We start from the raw sequence: 23316 nt of genomic DNA, 5'->3' as shown, positions 1-23316 counted from the left end.
TATTCTAAACAAAAGGCATGGATGGGATGCTTAATGTTAAACAATGACATGGCTATTCAACTTATATGACCCTATTGTGATGTAAGTTCTAGGTTACATTTTCCATGTCACATCGAGACTTGTATATTTGATCAACTGTAACCTAGTGATTGCTTATCATCACCTGTTTTGATGCCATATCATGTCCCTCCCAACCAATGACGTATGGCCGGGTGACGCATTCCAGAGCCTCGTTCTGACATGCAGGTAGACCGAACCACGGCGCCATATTGAGAGAGAACGGAAGTGAGTGATTTTTGATGTGGAAAAAGTGCTTATGTAGTTTCTAGAAAACATTGGCAAGAGTGATAAAAGCCGTTTAAACGTATAGTTAGGGTTGAACTGGAACCATTTTACTATTTTGTTTTTCTCGTTTAAGAGAACCCCTCCCCCCAAGAAATAATTTTCCGAATCCCACCCTTGACAGTGTTAAGTCACTGAAAGCGCGCGGCAGCGACTGAACTCTTGTCGAAGATGCCCTTGGCACAGTTTGGAGCAGACCCATGGCAGAAAATGGCCTTGGAGAATTCGGAAAACGAGGTAATGAACATGCCAATGAACGATGGCCACCTTAGCTGTATTTGTCAACGTTTGACGCGGGCTCTTGTGAATTCACTTCCTCACACAGTTTGTGGGACACCAACTTCGATTTAGTTTCGCATAAACTGATTATTAAACTTAAACGATTAAAAAAGGACTACATATTTGTGATTTTTAGCTGTCTTATTTCTCAAGAAGTGCAGGCTGATACCTGTGACAGCCATTTGTTGCAGGAAATCTTGAGGGGGGGAACAAATCGCTCACTACAGCGAACATGTGATATTTATCGTTCAAGTTGCCATTTCTAAAGTGTAAACTAGGTCTATTAAATGCAGTTTTATTCCTATATGTTCTAATCAACTAACAATTGGCCCTGAAGCATATTACACAGTTTCAAAAACACGAGCCCACCCCAATTTTGTGTGAGAGACAAAGTTAAATCGCTTTCTCTGTGTTACAGGTCATGGATGACTCAATGGGGGAGGATGAAACTGTATTCAGTGTGAGTAAACATTTTGAATAATAATCTCACCTGTCTTCTCCCAGACTGTCTCATTTACACAGGAGGTTGGTGGCACCGTAATTGGGGAGATCGTGGTAATGTCTGGAGAGGAATCATTGGAAGGGTATCAAACACATAGTTTCCATGTGTTTGATGCCATGCCATTAACTCCTTTCCAGCCATTATTATGGCTGGAAAGCCTCCACTGGTGTGTGCATATGTATTTATGTTTCATGTTCTCTCTCAATTCAGTTTTCTCTCTTTGTCCTCTCTCACCTACTCACACACCTACATCCAGGCACTCCACAATAAAACTATGTATTAATATGGACTAGTGGTGGGGTTGGTGAGAGCAAAATGATTAAAGAGAAGATAAGGGTAGCGAAAGAGTGAAAGCGACTGTGAAAGAGGGAGAGCGCATGCTATGTCTTTTAGTCATCCTCCTCCACACCTTTTGATGCAGTGGGAGGGGGTGTTGGATGCATGGAACCCGGTTGCAAGCTGTCAGTCGGCAGCTCCCTCCCCCGGCAGATCAGAGCGTAGCGCAGTCTATCCCAGCGCAGCCACACTGTGACACAGGGAGAGGGGCTCCACTGGCCCAGCACTGGCATGGGGGATTTGGCCACCGCTGGGGCAGAACACAGGCCAAAGAAGGAATTCGCTAAGAGCTGGTGTGCTGTACGTGGGTCTGATGTGGCTTGGTGTTGTGTTTGGGTGGGAAAGCATGGGAGTTGATTTCTCCATCCTCCCACAGTATGACTCTCTGCTCTAGTGCAAAGATAAGGTTCTGAGTATGCAGCGCTGAAACAGTCTCTTTCTTGGTAGGGTTTTACTTCAAAACTTGTGAATGTATTTGATTCATTTCATTGCTTATGTTTATTATTCTTTGTGACGTGTATCTGTACGTTTGTGTGTTTTGTTTTTATAGAATTACTGTGTATTTCTATTCTCTCTCCACACTGCTGTGTATTGCTATCCTCTCTCCACACTGCTGTGTATTTGGGGCATGCCTGTTTTTTTTTTGACTGTGTCTCTCATCTTTCACAGGATGAGGGCTCAGTGAATGAGATCAGTATCACAAACCATGTTAAAGAGGGCTCTGAAAGGGCTGATCCTAGGCAGTTTGAGCTCCGCAAGGTCCTGGGACAGGGATCCTTTGGGAAGGTAAATGACAGTGTGTGAGATGAAATGGTGTAGTGGTTGAAATGGTTTTTTTTTATATTATGGTTTTCGTATCTCTGAACATTTGTGTATAAAGAGACTGACTGATTGATGGAAGCTGTTGGGTTTAATAGCTGAACTGATTTGTGTCTCTTTATCTATGTTCCCCTGTTCAGGTGTTCCTTGTGAAGAAAATAACAGGGCCTGATGCTGGACAGCTGTATGCTATGAAGGTTCTGAAAAAGGCCACTTTGAAAGGTACACTAGTCTGCGGTGATACATTTTTTTTGTGTGAATTTGTTGATATTGAATATATCATGCTTGCAATGGTTTTAAAACTACTTTACAACTACAGTATATATGTTTTTTGTTGAATTATATACAGTCGTGTTTTTAATTGTAATTTCTTTCACGAATCACCAGTGCGAGATAGGGTCCGTACCAAGATGGAGCGAGACATTCTGGTAGAGGTGAACCATCCTTTCATAGTCGGACTACACTACGGTGAGTTATCAGACATCTGTCTGCCCTGTCATATTTCTACGTCTGATATAAGCACAGGTCATTAAACCTTACAGATGAGTTTTTACTTCAATGTGTACCCATGATTCTTCACAGCATTCCAGACAGAAGGGAAGCTGTACCTGATTCTGGACTTCCTCCGAGGTGGAGATCTATTCACACGGCTGTCTAAAGAGGTGAGCAGAATTCAAATGATTTTTTAAGATTTTTTTTTTTTACATTAAATAAAATGGTTTATTTTTCCCTGGTAATTCATGTCCATATTATAATAGTTTTGGTGAGTTTGTGTATTAGGTGTGTTTTTAACAAGTCTGTCTACCAGGTGATGTTCACAGAGGAGGATGTGAAGTTCTACCTGGCAGAGCTGGCTCTGGCCCTGGACCATCTGCATGGCCTGGGAATCATCTACAGAGACCTTAAACCTGAGAAGTACATATCACACTAATGCTATGACATTGCTTCTTCCTATTAGGTACTTGTTTCTCTTCCAATCAGCAACCTGGGAAATGATTGCATATTTTTTATATAAATCTAATGTTATTTTGACCTTCGAAGTTATGTTATATACCGTCTGTTTACTGTATGTGTTTCTGCTGAATTTCCTCTCTGACTGAGATCACTCTGTCCTTTCAGCATTCTGTTAGATGAGGAGGGCCATATCAAACTCACTGGTGGGTGATTTTCTGCTCCTATTACATATTAATGTTTCATATTCACACTCAGCCTGACTCAGCCACCGAGCAGAATAAGAAAGTGTTTTTAATGCCCTTTCATTTTAGGAGCCCTTAGTCTTCTAAATGTACCATTTTCAGCTCAACTCTCATTTTGCTGCCCTTTGTTTGTTCCAGACTTCGGCCTTAGTAAAGAGTCCATTGATCATGAGAACAAGGCCTACTCTTTCTGTGGAACAGTGGAGTACATGGCACCAGAGGTCGTGAACCGCCGAGGACACACCCTTAGCGCTGACTGGTGGTCCTACGGCGTGCTCATGGTGAGTGCTGGAGTTCCAAATGGTACCGTATCTTTGCAATTCATTACCCTGGGATGTGTTCAAATATCTGATATCCAGTATCAAGTGTGTCCACATTCATATCTGCCTGGATGGGCCAATGTGTCCAATGGCTGACATTGCCACTGATTAGACATGTTAATAAAATGTTGTTTTCATCTTCCCCAGTTTGAGATGCTGACTGGGACACTGCCTTTCCAAGGGAAGGACCGGAAGGAAACCATGACCATGATACTGAAGTGCGTCTTACTCAACCTGTCTTGAGTACCAGTTTAACCAGGCTGTTAGCCAATAACAGTTTGATCTCAATCTACCATGGTAATTGTTTTGTTTGCACTGCAGGGCCAAGTTGGGAATGCCACAGTTCCTGAGCCAAGACGCCCAATCTCTCCTACGTAACCTTTTCAAACGCAACCCAGGCAACAGACTAGGTAATCAATCTCCATCACTAAAATGGTATTGTGCACCATGGGTTGTAACTGATGAGTGCTTAAAGTGGCAATCAACAGTTGAAACAATAACAAAGCGCATCCCTGCCCTTGTTTTGGTAAAAAGCTGAGGGGTGGGGCTGGAGAAATGTAACCACTCTTAAATTCATAGACAAAGCTATGGATGCAAAGACTGACCATTCATGATATCAACATTTATAGTTTTAAAAGTTTAGTCTATAAAGTGTTTTTACATTTACTTTGTTTACAAACATTGGAGTAGAACAAGCTTATTTTGAGTTGTTATGGCATACGACAGTTGAACAAAGCTCATGAGGTATTTTATAAGTTATCTTATTCAAGAATCAATACAGTTGAAGTCGGAAGTTTACATACACCTTAGCCAAATGCATTTTAACTCAGTTTTTCACAATTCCTGACATTTAATCCTAGTAAAAATTCCCTGTCTTATGTCAGTTAGGATCACCACTTTATTTTAAGAATGTGAAATGTCAGAATAATAGTAGAGAGAATGATTTATTTCAGCTTTTATTTCTTTCATCACATTCCCAGTGGGTCAGAAGTTTACATGCACTCAATTAGTATTTGGTAGCATTGCCTTTAAATTGTTTAACTTGGGTCAAATGTTTCGGGTAACCTTCCACAAGCTTCCCACAATAAGTTGGGTGAATTTTGGCCAATTCCTCCTGACAGAGCTGGTGTAACTGAGTCAGGTTTGTAGGCATCCTTGCTCGCACACGCTTTTTCGGTTCTGCCCACAAATTTTCTATAGGATTGAGGTCAGGGCTTTGTGATGGCCACGCCAATACCTTGACTTTGTTGTCCTTAAGCCATTTTGCCACAACGTTGGAAGTATGCTTGGGGGTCATTGTCCATTTGGAAGACCCATTTGTGACCAAGCTTTAACTTCCTGACTGATGTCTTGATGTTGCTTCAATATATCCACCTAATTCTCCTACCTCATGAAGCCATCTATTTTGTGAAGTGCACCAGTCCCTCCTGCAGCAAAGCACCCCCACAATATGATGCTGCCATCCCCTTGCTTCACGGTTGGGATGGTGTTCTTCGGCTTGCAAGCCTCCCCCTTTTAAACATAACGATGGTCATTATGGCCAAACAGTTCTATTTCTTTTTCATCTGACCAGAGGACATTTCTCCAAAAAGTACGGTCTTTGTCCCCATGTGCAGTTGCAAACCGTAGTCTGGCTTTTTTATGGCGGTTTTGGAGCAGTGGCTTCTTCCTTGCTGAGTGGCCTTTCAGGTTATGTCGATATAGGACTCGTTTTATTGTGGATATAGATACTTTTATACCTGTTTCCTCCAGCATTTTCACAAGGTCCTTTGCTGTTGTTCTGGGATTGAGTTGCACTTTTCGCACCAGAGAACGTTAATCTCTAGGAAACAGAACGCAATCTCCTTCCTGAACGGTATGACAGCTGCGTGGTCCCATGGTGTATATACTTGCGTACTATTGTTTGTACAGATGAACGTGGTACCTTCAGGCGTTTGGAAATTGCTCCCAAGGATGAACCAGACTTGTGGAGGTCTGTGATACTGTGAATTATAAGTGAAATAATCTGTCTGTAAACAATTGTTGGAAAAATTACTTGTGTCATGCACAAAGTAGATGTCCTAACCGACTTGCCAAAACTATAGTTTGTTAACAAGAAATTTGTGGAGTGATTGAAAAACGAGTTTTAATGACTCCAACCTAAGTGTATGTAAACTTCTGTCTTCAACTGCACATATCATTCATTCACAAGTCCAAAAATGTATGTAGCAATCACAGATAGCCCCTTTTTAAAAGAATCTCACTCAAATGGAAAAAAAATATCTTGCCACTCTAGTCGGAACATAGTGTTTGGTTGTCTCCCAAGTGGTGCAGCGGTCTAAGGCACTACAGATCTGGGTTCTAGCCTGGGCTGTGTCGCAGCCAGCCGTTACCGGGAGACCCGTGAGGCGGCGTACAATTGGCCCAGCGTTGTCCGGGTTAGGGGAGGGTTTGGACGGCAAGGATGTCCTTGTTCTAGCGACTCCCGTGACGAGCCGGGCACATGCACACTGACACGGTCGCAAGTTTGTCTGTTTCCTCTTACCCATTGGTGCGGCTAGCTTCCGGGTTAAGCGTGCAGTGTGTCAGGAAGCAGTGTGGCTTGGCAGGGTAGTGTTTCAGAGAATGCATGACTCTCGACCTTCGCCTCTCCCGAGTCCGTACGGGAGTTGCAGCGATGGGACAAGACTGTAACTACCAATTATATACCATGAAATTGGGATGAAAAAGGTCCCAAAAAATAGTAGTGTTTGACATTTGTCATTACTGAACTGCAATCATATTACAAAAGATACCACAGGTATCCTGTAATGTGTGTGGATTTGTTGTTCACAGGTGCTGGTCCAGACGGAGTGGAAGAGATCAAGAGACATTCCTTATTTTCCACAATTGACTGGAACGTAAGTTTGCCTATTAATATGCGTTTGCCATCTGCCTGCTCCTCTGTCCGTGTGTATTATAAATGCTTTATGTTTTTAACTCCCGAGTGGCACAGCTGTCTTAGTTCTAGAAGCGTCACTACAGACCCTAGTTCGATTCCGATCTGGAACACAACCAGCCTTGACTGGGAGTCTCATAGGGCGGCTCACAATTGGCTCAGCGTCGTCCGGGTTAGGGTTTGGCCGGATTAGGCCATCATTGTAAATAGGAATTTGTTCTCTGGGATAGGTGGGACATTAGCGTCCCACCTGGCCAAAATCCAGTGAAAATGCAGAGCGCCAAATTCAAATAAATTACTATAAAAATTTAACTTTCATGAAATCACACATGCAATACACCAAATTAAAGATACACTTGTTATGAATCCAGCCAACGTGTCAGATCTCAAAAAGGCTTTACGGCGAAAGCAAACGATGCTATTATCTGAGGGTAGCACCCCAGCAAACAAACACAGACAATCATATTTCAACCCTCCAGGCGCGACACAAAACGCAGAAATAAAGATATAATTCATGCCATACCTTTGACGAGCTTCTTCTGTTGGCACTCCAATATGTCCCATAAACATCACAAATAGTCCTTTTGTTCGATTAATTCCGTCGATATATATATCCAAAATGTCCATATATTTGGCACGTTTGATCCAGAAAAACACCGGTTCCAACTAGCGCAACATGACTACAAAATTTCTCATAAGTTACTTGTAAGCTTTGTCCAAACATTTCAAAGTACTTTCCTAATAACACTAGGTATTTTTTAACTTAAATAATCAATAAAATTTAAGACGGGATATACTGTGTTCAATACCGGAGGAAAACAATGTGTAGCGTGCTTTTCAGGTCACACGCCTCTATCAAAGAGTACACTTCCCTCTACCCTCGTTCTGAACAGTGCTACCTCTTCATTTCTCAAAGGAAAAACCTCAACCAATTTCTAAAGACTTGACATCCAGTGGAAGCGATAGGAACTGCAAGAAGGTCCCTTTTAGAAACCTGGATTCCCAATGAAAACACATTGAAAGGAGAGTGACCTCAAAAAAAGAAATCTGATCGGTTTGTCCTCGGGGTTTCGCCTGCCAAATAAGTTCTGTTATACTCACAGACATGATTCAAACAGTTTTAGAAACTTCAGAGTGTTTTCTATCCAAATCTACTATCTACTAATATGCATATCTTAGCTTCTGGGCCTGAGTAGCAGGCAGTTTACTTTGGACATGCTTTTCATCCGGACGTGACAATACTGCCCCCTATCCCAAAGAAGTTTAACTGACTTGCCCAGTTAAATAAAATGAACATGTTAAGGTTTATTCTAATGTTTTTCCCTTTTTCTTGGTATGCCTGTAGAAATTATTCAGGAGAGAACTCCATCCCCCCTTCAAACCTGCGAGTGGCAGACCTGATGACACCATCTACTTTGACTCTGAATTCACTGCAAAAACTCCACGGGGTAAATGACAGATTCTCGTTTGGCGCTTTATACAATACACAGTTTCATAATTGTGTGTGTGAATGAAAAGTAGCGAGGGTTGACATGAGGATTTTCCCCACAGACTCTCCCGGCTGTCCCCCGAGTGCCAACACCAACCAGCTGTTTAGAGGCTTCAGCTTCGTGGCTATCTCAGATGAGGAGAGTCAACCTCCACAGAACATTAACATCAACATGTCCTCTATACAGGTACCAACACACACACGCACTGGATAGGTCCCTGTATGTATTTATTTATTATAATATGGTTGTGTGTGGAAATGGCAGAATTGGTCTCTGTGTCTATTTCTCTCTTCAGCAACTCCACAGAAACACAGCACAGTTTAGTGATGCCTACGATGTGAAGGAGGACATTGGTGTGGGCTCTTACTCCATATGCAAACGCTGTGTTCAGAAGAGCAACAGTATGGATTATGCTGTAAAGGTGAGCTGTAACCCTGGGGCTGCCCATGTCACACCCTGGGAATGCCCATGGTAGAATGGTAGGATTAACTGTTATTACTGATGTTGTTATCCCAGATCATCAGTAAGGCCAAGAGGGACCCCACAGAAGAGGTGGAGATTATTCTGCGCTATGGACAGCACCCCAACATCATCACTCTCAAAGATGTGAGTCATTACATCAGCAGTATGTGAATGAAGCAAGCAGCACTGTTTTTTGTTGTTGTATTTTACCCCCTTTTTCGAACTAATTTTGATCTTCTCGCATCACTGCAACACCCCAACGGGCTCGGGAGGCGAGTCATGCATCCTCCAAAACATGACCTGCCAAACAGCGCTTCTTAACACCCGCTCGCTTAACCTGGAAGCCAGCCACACCAATGTGTCGGAGGAAACGCTGTTCAACTGACAACTGAGGTCAGCCTGCAGGCCCCCAGCCCGCCACAAGGAGTCGCTAGGGCACGATGAGCCAAGTAAAACCTCTACTAACCCAGACGATGCTGGGCCAATTGTGCGACACCTTATGGAACTCTTGATCAAGGCTGGTTGTGATACAGCCTGGAATCGGACCCGGGTCTGTAGTGACGCCTCTAGCACTGCGATGCTGTGCCTTAAACCGCTGCGCCAGTCACCGTTGACTGAAGTTACAGCAAGATGGTGCTATTATCCTAAACTCAGCAAAAAAGGAAACGTCCTCTCACTGTCAACTGTGTTTATTTTCAGCAAACTTAATGTGTAAATATTTGTATGAACATAACAAGATTCAACAACTGAGACCATAAACTGAACAAGTTCCACAGACATGTGACTAACAGAAATTGAATAATGTATCCCTGAACAAAGGGGGGGGGGGGTCAAAATCAAAAGTTACAGTCTGTATCTGGTGTGGCCACCAGCTGCATTAAGTACTCCAGTGCATCTCCTCATGGACTGCACCAGATTTGCCAGTTCTTGCTGTGAGATATCACCCCACTCTTCCACCAAGGCACCTGCAAGTTCCCAGACAATTCTGGGGGGGAATAGCCGTAGCCCTCACCCTCCGGTCCAACAGGTCCCAGATGTGCCCAATGGGATTGAGATCTGGGCTCTTCGCTGGCCATGGCAGAACACTGACATTCCTGTCTTGCAGGAAATCACACACAGAACGAGCAGTATGTCTGGTGGCATTGTCATGCTGGAGGGTCATGTCAGGATGAGCCTGCAGGAAGGGTACCACATGAGGGAGGAGGATGTCTTCCCTGTAACGCACAGCGTTGAGATTGCCTGCAATGACAACAAGCTCAGTCCGATGATGCTGTGACACACCTCCCCAGACCATGATGGACCCTCCACCTCCAAATCGATCCCACTCCAGAATACAGGCGTCGGTGTAACGCTCATTCCTTCGACGATAAACGCGAATCCGACCATCACCTCTGGTGAGACACAACTGCGACTCGTCAGTGAAGAGCACTTTTTGCCAGTCCTGTCTGGTCCAGCGACGGGTTTGTGCCCATATATTACGTTGTTGCCGGTGATGTCTGGTGAGGACCTGCCTTACAACAGGCCTACAAGCCCTCAGTCCAGGCTATTGCGGACAGTCTGAGCACTGATGGAGGGATTGTGCGTTCCTGGTGTAACTCGGGCAGTTGTTGTTGTCATCTTGTACCTGTCCCGCAGGTGTGATGTTCGTATGTACCGATCCTGTGCAGGTGTTGTTACACATGGTCTGCCACTGCGAGGACGATCAGCTGTCCGCCCTGTCTCCATGTAGCGCTGTCTTAGGTGTCTCACAGTACGGACATTGCAATTTATTGCCCTGGACACATCTGCAGTCCTCATGCCTCCTTGCAGCATGCCTAAGGCACATTCACGCAGATGAGCAGGGACCCTGGGCATCTTTCTTTTGGTGTTTTTCAGAGTCAGTAGAAAGGCCTGTTTTAGTGTCCTAAGTTTTCATAACTGTGACCTTAATTGCCTACTGTCTGTAAGCTGTTAGTGTCTTAATGACCGTTCCACAGGTGCATGTTCATTTAATTGTTTATGGTTCATTGAACAAGCATGGGAAACGGTGTTTAAAAGACAGGGTCCTGAAAAAGGGACGTTTATTTATTTATTACAGTTGAAGTCGGAAGTTTACGTACACTTAGGTTGGAGTCATTAAAACTCGCTTTTCAACCACTCCACAAATTTCTTGTTAACAATAGTTTTGGCAAGTCGGTTAGGACATGACAAATAATTTTTCCAACAATTGTTTACAGACAGATTATTTCACTTATAATTCACAGTATCACAATTCCAGTGGGTCAGAAGTTTACATGCACTAAGTTGACTGTGCCTTTAAACAGCTTGGAAAATTCCAGAAAATTATATCATGGCTTTAGAAGCTTCTGATAGGCTAATTTACATAATTTGAGTCAATTGGCAGTGTACCTGTGGATGTATTTCAAGGTTTACCTTCAAACTCAGTGCCTCTTTGCTTGACATCATGGGAAAATCTAAAGAAATCAGCCAAGACCTCAGAATTTTTTTTGTAGACCTCCACAAGTCTGGTTCATCCTTGGGAGCAATTTCCAAACGCCTGAAGGTACTATGTTCATCTGTACAAACAATAGTACGCAAGTATATACACCATGGTACCACGCAGCCGTCATACCGCTCAGGAAGCAGACGCGTTCTGTCTCCTAGTGATGAACGTACTCTGGTGAAAAAAGTGCAACTCAATCCCAGAACAACAGCAAAGGACCTTGTGAAGATGCTGAAGGAAACAGGTACAAAAGTATCTATATCCACAGTAAAACGAGTCCTATATTGACATAACCTGAAAGGCCACTCAGCAAGGAAGAAGCCACTGCTCCAAAACCGCCATAAAAAGCTAGACTACAGTTTGCAACTGCACATGGGGACTAAGATTATACTTTTTGGAAAAATGTCCTCTGGTCTGATGAAATAAATAATAGAACTGTTTGGCCATAATGACCATTGTTATGTTTGGAGGAAAAGGGGGAGGCTTGCAAGCCGAAGAACACCATCCCAACCGTGAAGCACGGGAGTGGCGGCAGCATGTTGTGGGGGTGCTTTGCTGCAGGAGGGACTGGTGCACTTCACAAAATAGATGGCATCATGTGGAAGGGAAATTATGTGGATATATTGAAGCAACATCTCAAGACATCAGTCAGGAAGTTAAAGCTTGGTCGCAAATGGGTCTTCCAAATGGACAAGCATACTTCCAACGTTGTTGCCAAATGGCTTAAAGACAACAAAGTCAAGGTATTGGAGTGGCCATCACAAAGCCCTGACCTCAATCCCATAGGGGAAAAAGCGTGTGCGAGCAAGGATGCCTACAAACCTGACTCAGTTACACCAGCTCTGGCTGGAGGAATGGGCCAAAATCCACCCAACTTATTGTGGGAAGCTTGTGGAAGGCTACCCAAAAGGTTTGACCCAAGTTAAACAATTTAAAGGCAATGCTACCAAATACTAACTGAGTGTATGTAAACTTCTGACCCACTGGGAATGTGATGAAAGAAATAAAAGCTGAAATAAATCATTCTCTCTACTATTATTCTGACTTTTCACATTCTTAAAATAAAGTCGTGATCCTAAACAGAATTTTGTACTTGGATTAAATGTCAGGAAGTGTGAAACTGAGTTTAAATGTATTTGGCTAAGGTGTATGTAAACTTCCGACTTCAACTGTATATAGGCTTTTGTGGTTCTCTGTCGCGTGTATTGTATAATCATGCGTGTGTGTGTTGTGCTTATCATGCGCGTGTGCATTGTGCTTATATCGTGTGTATTGGATAATGGCACAATAATTTGGGCTTTTTTGGGGCTCATAAAATGTACACTGAGCAAAAATATATAAATGCAACATGTAAAGTGTTGGTCCCACGTGTCATGAGCTGAAATAGAAAATCTCTGAAATGTTCCATACGCACAAAAAGCTCATTTCTCTTTAAATTTGAGCACAACTTTGTTTACATCCCTGTTAGCATTTCTCCTTTTCCAAGATATTCTATTCACTTGACAGATGTGGCATATCAAGAAGCTGATTAAACAGCACAGTCATTACACAGGTGCACCTTGTGCTGGGTACTATAAAAAGCCACTCTAAAATGTGCAGTTTTGTCACACAACACAATGCCACAGATGTCTCATGTTTTTAGGGAGTGTGCAATTGGCATGCTGACTTCAAGAATGTCCATCAGAGCTGTTACCAGATAATTAAATGTTCATTTCTCTACCATAAGCTGCCTCCAACATCGTTTAAGAGAATTTGTCAGTACGTCCAACTGGCCTCACAACGGCAGACCACGATGTCAGCACTCCAGACCAGGACCTTCACATCCGGCTTCTCCACCCGGGGGGGGGGGGTGGATTATTTCTGTCTGTAATAAAGCCCTGTTGTGGGTGAAAAACTCATTCTGATTGGCTGCTCCTGGCTCTCCAGTGGGTGAGCCTGGCTCACAAGTGGATGGACCTATGCCCACCCATGGCTGCACCCCTGCCCAGTCATGTAAAATCCATAGATAAGGGCCTAATTTGCTAAACTGTATGTGTAAACATGTATACGCAGGGCCCAGCAATAAAAGGGACCATGGTCTCATTCTGTGTTCCTTGTTGAAATAAAGGTATAATAATAATTTAAATTGACTAACTCAGTAAAATATTTTTCATTGTTCCATGTTGCTTTTATATTGTTGTTCAGTATATTTAATATATGGCACATCAGGTTTGAATTTTCATGCTGATCAAAGCTCCAATCAAATCCAGACATTATATGCTTTATAATGCTTTTGAATGACACTTCTGGTTTTGGCGGGAAATACCGGCTTACCCGGGAGGAAAGTGATTTATTTGCAGAATGGAACATTTGTAAAATACCGGGAAAATATATAACCCTGGTGCGTGTCGGCCATTTCTGGGATATTTTGTTTCAGCTCATGATACATGGGACATACACTTTACACGTTGAGTTCAGTGTAGATTCCCAATTGAATTGTTGTTTCATTGTTTGGCTAGTATGTCGATGTTCTGTGAGTTATGGGAATATTTTTTTTGTGTGCTGAATACTCTTCTATAATGAGTTATTTGTGAGTGTCTCTCTGGGTGACATTGTGAGGTTGTGTGCCCTGTTAACTAGGTGTTTGACGATGGGCGCTCAGTGTACCTGGTGACAGAGCTGATGAAAGGGGGAGAGCTGCTGGATAAAATCCTCAGACAGAAGTTCTTCTCTGAGAGGGAGGCCAGTGCAGTTCTCCACACCATCACCAAAACTGTAGAGTACCTGCATGCACAGGGGGTAAAACATTCACCATCACAATGATACATAATATATTACGTGTTCCAAGTATATACTATATTTTGAGCACTTTGCTACTTTCAATACACAGGACCTTTCTACTGTATAAGCAATACGAGTTGACAATCTAAAATTTGCCTCCCTGACTCACTATGTCACTGATGGAATTTCTGACCCCCTGCTCAGGTTGTCCATAGAGATCTGAAGCCCAGTAACATACTGTATGTGGATGAGTCTGGAAACCCAGAGTCCATCCGAATCTGTGACTTTGGCTTCGCCAAACAGCTGAGAGCTGAAAACGGGCTCCTGATGACTCCTTGCTACACTGCCAACTTTGTCGCCCCCGAGGTGTCTCTTCTACATGTTTCTGTGACTAGTACCTGCATGCTCAGCTAATGGTTGTCTAACTGTATAACAAGTTCATCGTATTTTCAGTGGTCAATATATTTGTCAAGTAACTGACATGGCATTCTTTGCATTATGTATTCTAATGCAGTGTCCAATACTTCCTATTGTTGTTAGGTTCTGAAGAAACAGGGCTATGATGCAGCCTGTGATATCTGGAGTCTAGGAGTCCTGCTCTATACAATGCTTACTGGGTATGCGTGCTTTACCAACAGTAATGCAGCCAATGGTGTTCATAAAAATATTAACACATAATACAATAGGAACAATAAAGTACATTCATATTTTATTAGTCCTTATTATTAGTATGTATTTATCTTGAAATTTCAGGTTCACTCCTTTTGCCAATGGACCAGAGGATACTCCCGAAGAGATCTTGGCTCGGATCGGCAGTGGAAAGTTCTCTCTGACGGGCGGCTACTGGAATTCAGTCTCAGCAGAGGCCAAGGTATGTCTGGGATGTTGGTTGTACTGCAGCACTGCTTTCCATAGTATCCAATTACTCTATGATAGTGGTTTCAAAACGGAATCCTTTTCCTAGCACTATACAGTGCATTCGGAAAGTATTCAGACCCCTTCACTTTTTCCAAATGTTTATGTTACAGCCTTATTCTAAAATGTATTCAATATTTTTTTCTTTTCTTTTTTATCTACACACAATACCCCGTAATGACAAATTACATTTTTTGCAAATGTATTAAAAATAAACAAAACTAGTACTCAGACCCTTTGCTATGAGACTCGATGTTGAGCTCAGGTGCATCCTGTTTCCAATGATCATCCTTGAGACGTTTCTACAACTTGATTGGAGTCCACCTGTGGTAAATTCAATTGATTGGACATGATTTGGAAAGGCACACACCTGTCTATATAAGGTCCCACAGTTAACAGTGCATGTCAGAGCAAAAACCAAGCCATGAGGTCAAATAAATTGTCCGTAGAGCTCCGAGACGGGATCGAGGCACAGATCTGGGAAAGGTTATCAACACATTTCTGCAGCATTGAAGGTCCCTAAGAATACAGTGGCCTACATCATTCTTAAACTGAATAAGTTTGGAACCACCAAGAGAGTTCGGAACCACCTAGAGCTCCAGAGTTCCTCTGTGGAGATAGGAGAACCTTCCAGAAGGACAACCATCTCTGCAGCACTCCACCAATCAGGACTTTATAGTAGAGTGGCCAGACGGAAGCCACTCCTCAGTAAACGGCACATTACAGCTCTCTTGGAGTTTGCCAAAAGGCACTTAATGGACTCTCAGACCATGAGAAACAGATGCTCTGGTCTGATGAAACCAAGATTGAACTCTTTGGCCTGAATGCCAAGTGTCACATCTGGGGGAAACCAGGCACCGCTCATCACCTGGCCAATACCATCCCAACAGTGAAGCATGGTGGTGGCAGCATCATGCTGTGGGGATGTTTTTCAGTGGCAGGGACTGGGAGAATAGTCAGGATCGAGGGAAAGATTTAATGGAGCCAAATACAGAGATCCTTGATGAAAACCTGCTCCAGAGCGCTCAGGAACTCAGACTGCGGTTCACCTTCCAACAGGACAATGACCCTAAGCACATAACCAAGACAACGCAGGAGTGGCTTCAAGACAAGTCTCCTGAATGTCCATGAGTGGCCCAGCCAGAGCCCGGACTTGATCCCAATCTAACATCTCTGGAGAGACCTTAAAATAGCTGTGCAGCAACGCTCCCCATCCAGCCCGACAGCTTGAGGATCTGCAGAAAGAATGGGAGAAACTCCCCAAATACAGGTGTGCCAAGCTTGTAGCGTCATACCCAAGAACACATGAAGCACACTGTGATTGCTGCCAAAGGTGCTTCAACAAAGTACTGAGTAAAGGGTCCTGAATACTTATGTAAATGTGATATTTCAGTTTGAGATATTTTTATATATTTGCTAAAATTTCTACACCTGTTTTTGAATTGTCATTGTGTGTAGATTGAGGGAATAAAAAATATTTAATCAATTTTAGAATAAGTCTGTAATGTAACAAAGTGGAAAAAAGTGAATTAGTCTGAATACTTTCCGAATGCACTGTATACTTGATGGAAGAGATAGTATTCACAATCTGAACATTGACATTGCTGTCTTTAGGACCTAGTGTCCAAGATGCTGCATGTGGACCCCCACCAGAGGCTAACTGCTGCTCAGGTGCTGCGACACCCTTGGATATTACACAAGGACCAGTTGCCCAAGTACCAGCTCAATAGACAGGATGCTCCTCATTTGGTCAAGGTAACAAAACTTTATTCAATGCACTAGTCTCTCTTTTCTGCCACTCTGAAAGCTTCTCTGCTGGGTATTGATAAATTAACACCAAGACTGTTCTCCCTCTTACAGGGTGCGATGGCAGCCACTTACTCTGCTCTGAACATGCATGTTCCCCCTGTGCTGGACCCTGTAGGGCGCTCCTCGTTAGCTCAACGAAGAGGAGTGAAGAAGTTGACCTCCACAGCCCTGTGATCCACCTGCCACTAGTATCAATCTCACCTGTTTAATGCTACTGCACCAGTGCATTAGTGTGTTTCGACACCCGCTGTGTTAGAAGAACAGTGTGTAAGACCAAAAAGAAACGGTAACCCATTCACTGAGAAAATGTATCATGTATTTGCTTGTACAATCATCACTGCCTTCAGACCAAGAGTTACAAACTCTTGGAAAGGCTGAACTGTATATTTTATGAAAATGAGATATTTACTACAAAAATAGAATTAAATGTATACGGGTTTCTATAGGTCTGTGTTTAAACAGAGATTGAGTTAGGCACTGGGGGATGAAGGGGTTTGGAAAGGGTTAAAATTGTTTCCCCCAGTTGCATGGAGCACAGTCAGTCCCCCTTATTCCAAATCAACCGCTAAGCCCCTACCCCCTACCTATGCACTTGTATAGATCTGAAAAGATTAGATGCGTGTAAACAGTCATATTTTTAGTTAGGCCAACTTTTAGAATGTGTTATATTGTTCTAATTCCAGACATTTGGTTACATAGCATTGTTTAAATATTCCCCATGTCATGTTAAATGGGGAGCTAACCATAGAAATAGAATGAATGGAACTGACTTGGTGCTCTAACCCTGGCAATTTGACTGGTAAACTCATGGGAACACTCACCATAGAGCCCCACAGTGGAGGTGTCATAACACTCCTAAAACCTAGCAGTTAAACAGAGAAATGGTTCCAATTGTTTTTCCACCATTTATTTTTCCCATAGGAAATGTAAATACTTAATAAGGGCTATGTTTGGTGTAGGTTTACCCTGACGTGTCATTTTGATGACCATGTAAATCTCTGACAAGGTGACTAACCAATATATTTGTCTCCATTTACTCTGCTTCTAAAATGCTAATTAGTGTCAAAGTAGACATCATGCAAGATTACAAATACCTGCAAGCTCATGCACGTGCTGACACCTTTGCTGACAGTTATTGTGTCAAGACAGTTCACATAATTGTCAATTTAAAGAAATGTTGCCAATTTATTCATTACTAAATGTAACTAAAATGGTTAATCCAGACATTATTTCCTTTACCTCGATTTGGCAGTCTCGTACAGGTCATCATGGCATTTGTAGTTCTTTATGATAGCCACGTTCACAGTTAATTAGCACCTTTTGGGGGGGGGGGGGGTAAATACAGGTGAATATGTTTATAAGTCACCTTGTCCTAGAGAGATTTACACCGTTATCAAAAAGCCCTTATTTTAAGTGTTTCTAAAATCCCCTATGGGAAAATTGAATGGAACCATTTCCTTGTTTGACCGCTAAGTTTTATTTTGAATATTATATCAACAGATTCTGGATTGCCATGGTAATGTAGAATGTTCATTCAAATGATGCTAGCTCAGGGGTGTCAAACTTTTTGCATGGAGGGCCTTGTAGGTTTTTCCTTTTAATTAATCCCTAGACAACCAAGTGTGGGGAGTTTCTTACTAATTAGTGATCTTAATTTATCAATCAAGTACAAGGGAGGAGCAAAAACACGCAGACACTCGGCCCTCCGTGGAATGAGTTTGACACTAGTGTGCTAGCTGATGTGGCTCATGAATGTATTTTTTGTAATGTCAGTTGAGTTGACTTAACAGATTGAAGTTTATTCTTCTTTCTTTTACTTCCTGCCATTGGTCTAGGGAAAAAATATACAGGTTAAGACAACATTGTCACAAATCTGGGATCAACGGTGTTCGTTAACTACCAGCGCCATTGCTAACCAGCATAGCTGGTCCTAGTCTTGCAAAGAGTTATGGGCTATTAGAATCCTATTGTCTTAACCTTTGTCATATACAACCTAGTCATAGGTACACTCAATGGCTGCCAGTCCAGCCATTATGCTACCATTGACTTTAATGGGGATGCCTGTTATATTCATTCTATTTCTATGGAACTATTATGGCTGCCATGGAATGTTTTAGTGTCATGTTTTTGCATCATAATGCCCAATTCAGACATTCAGTTTTATTAAAAAATATATATTTTATTTTTATATTCCCCATGTAGCTAATGTTAATAGTGAGCTAACATGGCTGCCATAGAATGTTGAAGTGTCAATATAAAATGCATCATGATGCGGAAACCACATTGGCTCAACTTTCTAAATACAAGGCTCTGGGAATAAGCAACATGGAATTATTACTATATTGCTTATTTATTGGGCAATTAGGGTTTGGACAGTGACAAACTCCTCAATTGTGCAACAGTTTACCAAGGCCCTGTCAGCAATGGGGGAGAAAAAGTGCTAACCTCCTTCCTCACTCCAGTAGCTGCTGCTGCACTTTCTCTCAGACATTTGTGTTGGGGCAGGGCCCAGAGGGGTTGGAGTTTTCTTGCTCTACTTAGTCTTTCAATTTTTTTGTCCTTCTCATAATCATAAAGGGAAACGTGAACTTGGGATATACTTATAGCAATTAAGATTACTTTTCCAGTCTACTTTTAAGAGACCATTAAGAATGTATTTTTGTATATGTTGATGAATGAAACATTTTCTACTTGGTGTGCATGATGGTCACAGGACAGCTGTAGTGGGGGGTTTAAGGGAAAGGGAAGGGCTTTCCAAGAAGATGCTGGGGGTATGTAACATGCTAGATGGAGGGGCGAATAGATACCGTCTTTCCCCTCTGGTTGTTTCCATGTTTTACAGAGAAATGTTTGTCTCAGTAGATGTGGGCCAGGCAAGTGACTGCAGCTTCATTTGTAACCTAAAAAATTATCATGAATACATCAAATAAATATACAATCAAATAATGCATCAATTGTTAATTCTTTCCTCCACCGAAAGGCCACATAACTATCCATTTTAATGCGTATATGAAGTAGGAGACCAGATCGGTTAGGAAACATGGGTAGGAAGCCACTTTTTAAACCCTAATGCTGCTTCACGGTGTTGCAAGCGGAAGAGGTTTCCCCGAGAAAGCTAAGCTAACAAGCTTGCTAACTTTGTAAGTGTGTGACATCGTCACGGATTGGTATTTCATTCCATTTTTATAACACACAATTCGATACGGACAAAACAGGACTGATTTAACAAAGCCTGTTCGTTTGGGAATATGCCGAAGAATAAAGGTAAGTAGCAAACATGTTTCCTTTGGTTGTTAGTTAACGTTATTCCATGGAATGGTTGATGTTCATGCTAGCTAGCTAGCCACCCGGGCCCATGCTTAGCAACGTGACTGGAGGAAGGCACGGTATGGCATTTAACAAATATTTAAAAGCGTGGAAACGTTGCTTAACCTTCATTACCACCAACGTCATATTGTTTATTTTATCGCAATTTGACTATTAATAATGTAGGAATTCGACTGGCGAACTATGAACTGCCTTTTGTCACATTATTTTGCGCAACTGAATGACGTTAGTACCAACTAGTGCGGTAGGCCAAAAATATCCCTGCCCTGTGCCCATCATCTTGAGCCTCAGCCCTGATGCTGTCACATTCACTAGCTAACTAGCACAGATAAAAATTGATTAATTAAAGTATATTTGTAGCTAGGCTACAGCCATTTGGTTGGCCTATTTATCCGTGTTTATTTGACTCATGTTGCCAATGACTGGTGGAATTGGAATGACAGTCACCCATTAGATAGAAAAATTGGCATTCCAATACATCTCTCATCCTCTCATCTCATTTACAGGTAAGGGAGGAAAGAATCGGCGACGTGGTAAAAATGAGAATGAATCAGAAAAGAGAGAGCTGGTTTTCAAAGAGGATGGCCAAGGTGAGTGCAAGGTCCCCCTTCAACCTTATTTAGTCTGTAAATTTAGCAAATAGGTTCTGACTTAATTTCAACCAACTGTCAACTGCTTTGACACTGACCATGCTAACAGTGTAGCTACTAATCGAATACAGTTATGATCTAGATCAGATGTATTCAACATTTGTGTGCTCCCTGGTTACCAGTTCAGCACTTACATTTGAGCCACCTCGTGACCTCTATATGAATTGCCTAACTGCTTAATCTCTGTTCTAATCTAGAATATGCACAAGTCATTAAGATGTTGGGTAATGGACGACTGGAAGCTATGTGTTTTGATGGAGTCAAGCGACTATGCCACATCCGAGGAAAGCTACGGAAAAAGGTAATTGTGTACACAGTAACCTATATAGCGTTAGTGCTACTAGTCACAAAATTTGGCAAATAGCTGGAGGCTGAAGACTGTTGATCATATGTGAAATGTATAAATGCAATCCAATGTCATCATCCTTTATGCGCTACTTCTGTAATGCTTTGGGTTGGAAATGACATGAGGGTTGACAGACTCTTCTACCTGGGCTGTATGTGTCCAGTTCTATGATGGAAGTATTATAGTTATTATACTCCAAATTCTCCTTGCTGACATATTGTTATTCTCTCTTGGGCAGGTTTGGATCAACAGTTCAGACATCATCCTGGTGGGACTTCGAGATTACCAGGTAATAATTATGAGAGACAAAAATCAGCAATGGTTTGTATTTTTTATGATAATGTTAATACATTGCATTCTTCCTTAAAGGACCAAAAAGCTGATGTTATCCTGAAGTACAATGCAGACGAGGCCAGGAGTTTGAAGGCCTATGGGGAGCTTCCTGAACATGGTAAGTATCTGGGACCTACCTGCTTTTCGACCACTGAGTGCTCGGCTATGAAAAGGCAACTGACATTTACTTCTGAGGTGCTGACCTGTTGCACCATCTATAACCACTGTGATTATTATTTTACCCTGTTTGTCATTTATGAACGTTTGAACATCTTGAAGAACGATCTGGCCTTAATGGCCATGTACTCTTATGATTATGGGCACATGTGCACTCTTTAAGGCAAGCTAGTTCATTAACGGTGAGTGTATGTTCTAACTCCCTAGCTAAAATCAATGAGACCGACACGTTCGGACCTGGTGACGACGAGGACATTCAGTTTGATGACATTGGAGATGACGACGAGGACATAGATGATGTAAGTAGAAGGTTCCTCTTGCAAGTCACAAGGAAAGCTGTCAATGGGTAATAGGCTTGGGCGATATACCGCATACCAGGGTATTTCGAAATACCAACGGTATGTTTTTCAATACTGTTTTTTGGGGGTAGGGTTGAGGCGGGGGTGCGTGCAACGCCACTGCTTATAAGTGAACTATAACTAAGAAATCTAAGATGTCATGAATTATATACAGCACAGGGCTCCAGTTATACATTTGGTCTACTAAGTGGTTAAATGTCAACATCAAGCTTCTTGGTTACAGCAGAGACATTCAATCCCTACCTGGATCAAGATCCCTGTTGCCATGTTCCATCTTGCCCATGTTCTGTTATAATCTCTACCTGGCACAGCCAGAAGAGGACTGGCCACCCCTCATAGCCTGGTTCCTCTCTAGGTTTCTTCCTAGGTTTTGGCCTTTCTAGGTAGTTTCTCCTAGCCACCGTGCTTCTACACCTGCATTGCTTGCTGTTTGGGGTTTTAGGCTGGGTTTCTGTACAGCACTTTGATATATCAGCTGATGTAAGAAGGGCTATATAAATACATTTTATTTGTTGCCTAAATTGTTTTGTGCGACCCTTGTATGCACTTCTGGTAATACAGTATGGCACAGAAACGGTATGGAATCTGAATACCCCCCAACCCAAATGGATAACTGATGTAGTCAATCAACTGAAATCACATACAATTGAGTGAAATGCTTTTTCGCTCTGTGCATTTTGCTTGAACGTTTTGTCTTTGCTATTGGGTCAGGTAATACTACTTGGTAACATGCCTCTCTCCCCTTCCTCTCAGATCTGAATTTGGACTATTGTGTGCCACATCATTTACGCAGAGGAAAGTGGACATTTCTATAATACTTGCCAACAGCGCCCTGTTTCCTCGAGTCAGTTGAGACTGCTTAAGACCTGGAATCTATCAACTGAGAATATCATCACACCTACTTCAGTCCACACTTCATATTTTTGTTATAGGTGTAATATATTTATATTTTATTCCATCTCATGTGGAATATAGGCTCAAATTACAGAACACCAGAATTTAAAATAAAAAAACTGAAATAAATGTTTGGTCTGGAGATTTGTCTAAAACAAAGGATCCCCTCCCCTATTTTTTTTTAGAACGTACTTTTGTTTTCTTGATATTGATGGTCAATAAAGTAATTGTTTTAAAAGTTGTGATAATTTCATATGCCTTTTTCAATCAAAAAACATCTTGGCTGGCAACAGAAATGTCACTTTGTAAAAATGGTGAAAGCAGGTAGAAGAACTCTGTCCTATTGGTAAATGTTTTATTTAGCATTTACAGTAGTTGCACAACACTGGACCTAGTATGTAATAGTGCCTTGTTTTTATACAGTATTCCACCTATCAATAACAATGCTGCATTTAAACCTAGGGAATTTTGTAACCAAATTAGGAGTGCTCAAAAGGATGTGTGCTAGGCCCACAGCATGATCACGGGTGAACTCAGGCAAGGATAGTCTCTTCGCATTTGTTTTATTTGCTTTGGCTTGATGACACGCACAGAACTTGGC

General features: G+C 42.1%; 2 protein-coding genes across 3 annotated transcripts; both read left to right on the top strand.

The window, feature by feature from the left end:
- The first annotated feature begins 244 nt into the window (after positions 1-244).
- On the top strand, positions 245-19577 carry LOC139552633 (ribosomal protein S6 kinase alpha-3). 2 transcript variants are annotated; one of them, XM_071364531.1, is made up of 22 exons: positions 245-579; positions 1040-1081; positions 2129-2245; positions 2419-2500; positions 2666-2746; positions 2861-2940; positions 3087-3193; positions 3398-3435; positions 3613-3755; positions 3942-4012; positions 4116-4204; positions 6609-6673; positions 8057-8159; positions 8263-8387; positions 8497-8622; positions 8718-8807; positions 13765-13923; positions 14110-14271; positions 14446-14522; positions 14659-14776; positions 16435-16575; positions 16681-19577. In XM_071364531.1, exons 1-22 carry the CDS (start codon positions 514-516, stop codon positions 16801-16803), a joined length of 2205 nt encoding a protein of 734 aa, XP_071220632.1. In that variant the 5' UTR covers positions 245-513; the 3' UTR covers positions 16804-19577. The 2 variants fall into 2 exon arrangements, with proteins under 2 accessions (XP_071220632.1, XP_071220633.1); XM_071364532.1 differs by lacking the exons at positions 245-579; positions 1040-1081 and adding an exon at positions 1678-1902.
- Positions 19578-19609: 32 nt separating this feature from the next.
- LOC139552634 (eukaryotic translation initiation factor 1A, X-chromosomal-like) lies at positions 19610-22957 on the top strand. Its single transcript, XM_071364533.1, has 7 exons — positions 19610-19893; positions 20463-20546; positions 20804-20907; positions 21191-21241; positions 21322-21403; positions 21670-21761; positions 22575-22957. The coding sequence occupies exons 1-7, from the start codon at positions 19878-19880 to the stop codon at positions 22578-22580; spliced, it is 435 nt and encodes a 144-aa protein (XP_071220634.1). The 5' UTR covers positions 19610-19877; the 3' UTR covers positions 22581-22957.
- Positions 22958-23316: the final 359 nt, after the last annotated feature.

Source organism: Salvelinus alpinus, chromosome 24, assembly GCF_045679555.1.
Source record: "Salvelinus alpinus chromosome 24, SLU_Salpinus.1, whole genome shotgun sequence".
Lineage (NCBI taxonomy): Eukaryota > Metazoa > Chordata > Actinopteri > Salmoniformes > Salmonidae > Salvelinus > Salvelinus alpinus.
The sequence above is the reverse complement of the archived record's forward strand: the minus strand, read 5'-3'. Positions and strand labels throughout refer to the sequence as shown.